We start from the raw sequence: 8475 nt of genomic DNA on the forward strand, positions 1-8475 counted from the left end.
CTATGTTTTGTTTTTATCTGTAAGGCGACCTTGGGTGCCCAGAAAGGCGCCATATAAATAAAATTTATTATTATTATTATTATTATTTTGCTACTGTAGCCCCTCTGCCTCAACCTTTGACGTGGTGTGACTTCAGAGGTGTTCTTCTGTACACCTCAGTTGTAACCAGTTGTTCTTTGAGTTACTTTCATAGTTTCATTTCTATCAGGTTGATAGCTCGCTGCCATGTGATTGGCTGATTAGAAGTTTGCCTTAACGAGCCGTTGGACAGGTGTGCCTAATAAAGTGGCCAGTGAGTGTATCTCTTCATGTTCCGGTGAATCCTGCAGCTCTCTAATAAAGATGCCAGCTGGTCAACCTCAAACACCAAAGTTTAAAGATGAAAAAAGCGTGGTTACCTTTTGTGCATGTGGAAAAGACATTCACACACACACCCTGCAATATTAAGGTGAATTTTGATTTCTTATAAATTTTTGTAAAAATCTTTTAGGCCTAAAAAGTAATGTTTCCTCTAATACTTTGTCAGACTTTTTCTTTAGATAGTACAGTATGGTCAACTGTTTAATCTTTCTTTAGTTACATAGCGATGAGGATGTAGAGGGTACTGTAGGGTTGAGAATTGCGCCAACAGAGTCTTTGACATCTAAAAGGCCTTTAGAATAAACCACTGACCCCTTCTTTTTAAGGATGGTGACTCCATGAAAACTCAATGGTTGCTCATGGCACTGTGGTTACTGTCCCACATGTGTGTGGTGTGTCCTCAAATGTCCCATTTTGACCTTGTTTTCACTTTCCATCCATCTGCCAGGCCAGACAAAAATCAAAGTAGGTTGTACAATCCCCAAAGCGATGAAATGAACGTTGAAAATTATTTTTCTTGCAAGAAATAATGCAATGAGGAGAAGTTTAAGATTACAGATTGCAGGGATTCATACTTGACATCTCTTTGTCAGTCTCTTTAGTGCTTCTTCTATTTATTATATCCTTCCTAGTTGTCTTGCTTAGAAGTGCCCCTGTCAAGTCTGTTTGCATAAATATATTTTTTGATTAAACAAGCCTCTGAGTGATGATGGCAAATCTGAAAGCGATGGTGAATGTTAAATTAACAAACTTCTTCATGCATGAGTCCTTTTGTCATTCAGCTGGAGACTCATTTTTGGGCCAGCTGTCTGCCTTGTCCAGAGGAGGTGGGGGCACTCCACTGGCCAGAAATGAGCTGAGCCTTCCAAAGGTCATTATGGATTCTCACAAAAAGCAGAAATTCTCCTTTAAATCATCAAACAAATCATGTATGCTTTATATTGTTTTAAACAAGCATATATGAGTTGGTCCTGAACTGAAAAAGTAGTGACTGTCTTCAATAAATATCCCATAAATCAATTTTTGTAGGAGCTGCTGTAATTTGAAAATTTTAGACTTGTAAAGCACTGAACCTAGTAAAAGTGCGGTCTGTTTTGGGGGGTTTAACTGATTGCAGATTTTTTTTTTTTGGAACTGTTGCTTTCTGATCACACTGGACAAAATGAACTCAAAATCAGGAAACATGTTGAACTGATTTAATCCAGAATGTTCTAGCATGCTTACATTAAAAAAATATATTCTCTGAAAGGTGAATGGAAATATGTAATGCATTCTTTGATTATTATTTGTTTTTTGCAATATGTACAAGCAACAAGGTAGAAAATATTGTGGCTCTACTTTCAGGATAGCTAAGAAATGTTTTTGTTTGAACTAATAAACAAAAGAAAAAAAAGAACTTCTCAATTTTTTATAGGGTAACCAAGCACTAAATCATCTTTTTCTTGGCTGGTGACAAAATACTGTTTGTTGGTCATCGTCAAATTTTTGACAATTTAATATAAACTTGTTAAATTCCTGAAATTATGGTCTGTGTGCTGCCCCCTAAAGGTTGAAACGAGGCATTATAGTGGAATGTTATGATTGGTCAACTGTTTTAAGTCCTACGTCATTTTAGAAGTTTCACGTCATGATGCTCTGCAGCTCCAGTATAAAAGCCCCGCCCATCTTTGAATGCCTGACACCGAGAGTTGAACCTCACCCTGCGACGCCAAGAGCGAGGGCAGCAGAGCTCACCCCGCGACAGCAAGAGGATTGAGCTCTCCCCGCGACGCTGAGAGTGGTCGCTCGCTAAACCGGCCCTTAGATAGCTGACTGGCCGGCAGACAGAGGGCCGCTGTGGGATGGGGAGGCAGCCTGCTTGGGCCTCCTTAACTTTATGATTTTATTTTTTTGAATTTTCATTGAGACAATAATTAAAAGATCTGTTAGTTAGCTCAAGCTAACCTCACTGTCAGTCAATTACAGATCTAGACCACACCTCCCCCACTCAGCCCGCCTCCCCCAGTCCCGCCTCCTTTTTTGCATTTTTTCAGATCTGGTCTGAGAGTGGAGTCAGCTTCTGTTGTGTTACCCTTAATGTCCATCAAAACATGAGCCATTTACTCTGGCTGGAAGAATAGTTGTTGCTGGAGAGGATTGTAAGGTGTCATGATATCCACCAGCTATGGTAATGTATTGCAAATTTACTAAAACCAACCATATTTCCAAAATAATTTGCACATTTGTGTTTAGACACATATGCGATTAAGTTACAGCTTACAGGAAATGTTTGACTATTCATCAAGAAGCACATTAGTAAGGTCACACACTGTAAGGTGAGAAGGTCTGGTCTCACGTTATTGTGTCTCTAAAACATGTTTCACCGGGTTGAGGTCAGGACATTCAAGTTTCTCCACGCCAAACTCACTCATCTGTATCTTGAAGAAGTCGTGTTGGAACAGGAAGATGCCACAAAGTCAGGAGCATGTTGGTAAACTAAAGTTTCAGAGTTGTTGATTACATTTCCCCCACTGGAACAAAGAGGCCACGCCCATGACCTGAAAAACAACTCTGCACCACAATCTAACCTCCACACGTGGCCCAATGCTGTTTAGCGCTCTCCGCCTGACTTGTCCATCTGACTGTCAGATTCTTCCATCCGCTCCATCTGCTCTATGGTTCACTGGTGGCAGCTTTACATGACTGCATTTCACATTTGGCATTTAAGTGTGTTGATGTGTAGCATGGATAAAATTGCTCAGCCATGGAAACTCCTTGCATAAAGTTCCCTACAAACGTTTTTGGAGAAATTTTCAATCGATTTTAGGTCAACGAATTGGATCATTCAAAATGAACCAATATCGAATCGTATCAGTAACTTTTAATTATGTCATGAATCAAGTCATTGGTAAAACCAATAATTATACCCCTTTTTGGCAACCTCAGTGACACTTTGTGGTTCGGTTTCTGCTTTTACCAATCACTTTTATTTCATGAATGTGTTTAAAAAAATAAAACAGACAACTGCAAAGCAATTTCTGATGCAGAAATTTAATATCTGTGATTTGTTGTACAGAAAGCATCCTATCACAGTACTGTACTAGAATTTGCCCATTTTTTGGCAAATATTTGCAGCAGTCCACATGTCTCGGTGAGTGATTTTATATCCCTATACCCATTAGAGAAAAAAAGTGGAAAGTATGAATTCAATTATTTGAAAGTGTTTACCTGGTAGTGCCTCAAAAATATTTTTCTTTTATTTAAACACATTATTCAGAATATTACTTTATCTAGAATTTTATGACCATTTGGATAATGTACTGCATGTAAACATGGTCACTTTGGCTTTCACTTAACATAATGTTGTTACCAAGAGAAAATCTGTCCAATGTGCCAGAATTTCTTGTCATTTCTGTCCAGGTTCCTGAAACAGCCCCATTTCTGGCTGATGATACTTTCTGACTGATGCTACATGATATATTTGAAGCCAAAATGCATTTGGAGAATATTTGCTATTTGGCTTCTTGAAATGTACGCTTTTACTATGGGGTGCGATCTTTTTGCGTTCATTTTATTACAAAGGTCGTTTTAAAAACAGGCTTTTTTATCTTTTCATTTGCTATGCATAACTGGAATCGAAAAAAAAAAAAAGTGAAGTCACATAACTTTGAAAAAGATCCCCAATAGCTGATAGTGAAGGTGCTGAGTAGGTGGATTTCTCTCACACTCCTTCGTAAAAATGTATTACAGATTTAAACCAGCACCTCCACGAGACAACAACAGTTTTTTGGCAAAACAGAACCACCTCCACACCTGCTGTCAGGTTGAATCAGACCCCTACATGTCTACAACACCCGGGCATTACACGTTTAGTTGTGTTTGGCGAAGATCTTCTATTGTTTATTGGACACAAAGATGTGATTTAAAAAGTGAAGATGCTAGAAAATGTTTGGCAAAAATAAAAGCTGAGAATCTGTGAAACTATAAGTGGAGCTGTTGGTGGAGAATAAATAAATCCTGTGAATGTATGTGTGCGCCAAAGCGCTGTCTGTTTGCATATGTGAGGAGCGTGGGAAGTGTCGGCAGTGAAAGAATATTACCATGAACCAGCCAACGATCAAAGAACCTAATTATAACATATAGAGATAAAAAAAGGGAAAACATCACAGATCACAAAACACAAGAAAAAGAAACATGGTATAATATTTATCTTTTAATAAAATATTATAAATTGATACCTCATTGAGAAGCCATTGTATTAAACATATAAATAATATAAAATAATATAAAAGTTTGTGTGTTCCATTTGTGCATTCATGGGTTTCTCCATGCACTCTCGGTTTTCTCCCACAGTCCAAAAACGTGCTTCATAGGTTATTTAGGGTATGTAAATTGTCCTAGGGTATAGTGTGTGTGATTGTGTGGTCAGACTAGTGACTGGTGGCACCCACCTTTGCCAAACAGTAAATGGGGCAGGCTTCAGCAACTCTGTGACCCCCAAAAAGCATCCAGCAGGTTCAGAAAACGGATGGAGGAATATTTAACATATTCATTAAAGTATCAACAAGAGAACATTTTACTGTCAAAAAATGCTGTTATTTAGTGTCACAGAAGGGCCATAATACACTAAAACAGTCCATAAAAAAGAGACACATTTCTAACAAACTGAGTAAAATCAGCAGAAATACTTCCATGGACTTCAGAGAAGCAACATCATGGCATTGGGGTTCCCTCTATTTACTGCAGACTTGAACCTCACTGAAAAGTCTGTGTGACTTGTTCCCTTTACTTCTGTCTGCACCCAACATACTAGTGAAAGGAACGATATGGGTGAAGGTGGAGATCTGGATGGGTTTCTAGCACTAAAACAGAACTGGATTGTGTGAGTCTGACATCACGAGTGTGACATCACCTACAGGGAAAATCTGTCAAATGTCAAGCCAGAGCGCCAAGAGAAACCTCACATACACGGGGAGACCATGCAAACTTCAAACAAAGGGTGCCAGTTGCCAACCATGACATGCAGCCCAACAATGATAGCAAAACTCTGAACTTATGATTAACAATTTGAGAGTGGGGATGCACGGTGGTGTAGCGGAAAGCACTTTTGCCTTGCAGCTACTCTGACCACTCTATATGAAGTTTGCATGTTCTCCTTGTGCATGCGTGGGTTTGCTCTGGGCACTCCTTCCCACGGTCCAAAAACAGGTTCCAAGGTGTTTTTGTGTTCATGGGTGTTTAGTAGCCAGTAGGGGAAAATTGATTTGGTGATATATCACAATATTTCATTTGGTGACACTTGCATCAATTTAAAATGCTGACAAGACAATATTTAATTATTTGTGAGCGTCCATCAGCGTCTTAATTTTGTTTTTTCAGCTGCACTGTTCTCAGTCGGCTCGGACTGGGTCGAGCTGCTCCCACCAGGTACCGGCCCATAAACGACAGGTGCTAGCGGTCTGTGGTGATGTCGGCTATCCAATAAGACGTCTATAAACACTGACCAAGGAGTCTAACAGTTTGTGTCAATCAGTCTGCTTGTGGATTTGAATAAAATCACAACCATGATTGTATTGCGTTTCTTATATAATAATGTATTCATTTATAGAAAAGTTTGAAATGTCATTCATTCGTTGCACTTTGTACAAAAATATTTATATCATGACCTGGGTCTTATTTTAGTGGTGATCGGAGTTTTCTCCTATTTAAAATCGACCCAAAATGAACCATTTTATGATTATTTTATTGTCTCTGCCAAGACCTCTCTTATTGTTTCACACCATTCCATTATGGCGTCACTCTTTACGTATCTTGGACGATAGAAAAAAGCTGTGTGCAATCTCCAGTGATGTATACCTCAATGCTCGCTAGAGCCAGCTAGTGTTAAATATTCTGTTTCATTGGTTCAGTCAGCGTTGCTGTTTTTGTTGTTATGAGACATTATTATGACTTAGCTTTTTTCTAAGTCATACTCTTTAAAAAAAACTGTTTTTGGATATATTTCGATATGTATTGTACTGTGAGATGTGCATCGTGATAGGTATCGTATTGTAGCCAGGTTATGGATGGATGGGAGTGTATTTTATCTCTAATTTCGAGTTTAAACAACACAATGGCTACATAAAATCAAACTACATATTGGGAGTAATGGCTTCAAACAAGATCCTACTAAAAGTGGTCTTCTAGTGTTTCAATTTCTCCAATAGAAACAGACCTAGTTTGCATAATCCGACATACATGTGACTGTAACTCGAACAAGAATCCCACAGAGGTCGAACGGTTTAATTGAAACAAACGAGAGGGAATTGATTTCTGATTTGGAGTGAGCGGTCCACAGCAGCAGCAGCGGCGGCGGGGTTCACCTGCCGTGGAGTCGCGATTGGAGATCCACTCTCTCCGCCCCCCGGCGCGCGCTGCCCGCCTCCTCCAACCCGGCGCGCACTCCTCCGCTCCTCATTCTCCTCCGGTGTCCGCAGCGGATCATGAGCTCCGGTCTGTGTGAGCAGAGGAGCAGCAGCGACGCAGATGCTTCCCCCGGGTCACCCCGCTTCACTCCGACCTGCGCTCTAGTCATTTAGAGACGACCCGCAGCTGGATCCCTGTCTTTTTTTTTTTTTTTTTTTTCCTCCTGTGGATGCACCATGCAGGCTCGCTGGCGGAGTTGTGGCATTCGGCTGCTGGCGTGGACGTGGGTTTGGAGCCTGGCTTCCCTCGGGTCGTGGTGCATCCCTGCGAATGAAGGTAAAAACCTGCAACTCAGGGCTTCCGTAGAGTCTGATCGGTCAAGGATCTGCTGTCAGTCCAGCATTAGACAGCACCGGTCCGGTCCCAGGTGTAATCTGTGGCACGGCGGGAGCGCGCGCGCGCGAGCATTTATAACAGGTGAATTAATGACAGCTGTGTTCTCTGTTTGGACATAAAAGCAGGACCTTTGAGCACCAGCAGCTCCTGTCAGATAACCAGGGAAGGACATGTCTGACTGAAGGCAACTAAATAAATAAATACATGAAAATCTGGAGGAGTCGTTGAAGATTTTGCAGTTTGGAAGAAGATCCTCCAATCAGTGCAACACAATGACCTTTAAAATGATCTGAAGATCATCTTAATTGATAAGTCTTGGGTAATGTCATTTAAAAAACCCTAATTGAACATGAATGGATCTTCCTTTATTTATTTATTTTTTTGTTCAAACAAATAAAACCAACAAAATAAACTTTATTGACTATTATTTTAGACGATCAATTATACATAAATAATATATGAATACTAAAGAAGTGTACATTTGTGGTTTTGATCAGATGTATATGCAGAATTTTAAATAAAAAAACAACACATTTTGATTGTAAATGGAATAGGGATGTAAGATTTGATTCTTATCTTAATTTGTGGTTGACAATACGATTTATAGTCAATATCGGTTCAATTTGAATGATCCGATTCATTGACCTAAAATCGATTCAGGAGATGTTTAGTCAAAAATTCAATCAGTGTGACTCAGAGATAAAAACCTGGTACTGAACAGTTTTCCAGATTTCTCCTTTTTTTGCAAGCTTTTAAGTGTAAATGTGTGCAAACAAGAATCAATAACGATTCTATTTTCATTTTAGTTTTGTGAAGTTTTTCTACTTACAAACGGAACATTTTTAGAACCTTATAATTCTGTAAAAAACATGTGTGATGTCTTCTGTGATGGACTGAGGATTTTGGTATTTTCCAATATCTATGTAATTGAATAATGTCCTTTTTAAACAATTTTATTACTGTTTGATTCAATCCAATTTGCCTCAGATAGATCAATCTGTTTGGATAAATTAATTCATTGTTAAACCCCTAAAAAACATGAATGATTAATTAAAAAAAAATGTACATACAATGTTGTTCCCAGGCTTTGTCTGCAGCATATTGTAAAAGTTCCACATGAATTATTTGGTTTGGAGCAACTAGACAGCAATATCCGGGAAAGAGGGCTCATGCATCAATTTGCTTATTCTTCACATGACAGATTTATTTGGCCAAAGATAAGATGCACAAAAGTAGCTCTTGATGTGTGGCCGTGGTGCACTCAAGTGTTCCCGAGGGGAGGTCTGCAGGGCATCCTTCCTCCATACATAAAGCCCGGCTACATTGTGCAGGTTA

The 8475-nt window shown here is 39.4% G+C and overlaps 1 protein-coding gene across 1 annotated transcript in view; it reads left to right on the plus strand.

Moving 5' to 3' along the window:
* The first annotated feature begins 6296 nt into the window (after window positions 1–6296).
* The window catches only part of LOC112163111 (ephrin type-A receptor 5), a 67721-nt gene continuing 65542 nt past the window's right edge, over window positions 6297–8475 (plus strand). Inside the window, exon 1 of the mRNA XM_024299280.2 lies at window positions 6297–7080. Coding sequence (XP_024155048.1) covers window positions 6981–7080 — 100 coding nt within the window. The 5' untranslated portion in view covers window positions 6297–6980. The remainder of the gene's footprint in view (window positions 7081–8475) is intronic.

Source organism: Oryzias melastigma, linkage group LG12, assembly GCF_002922805.2.
Source record: "Oryzias melastigma strain HK-1 linkage group LG12, ASM292280v2, whole genome shotgun sequence".
NCBI classification, from domain to species: domain Eukaryota; kingdom Metazoa; phylum Chordata; class Actinopteri; order Beloniformes; family Adrianichthyidae; genus Oryzias; species Oryzias melastigma.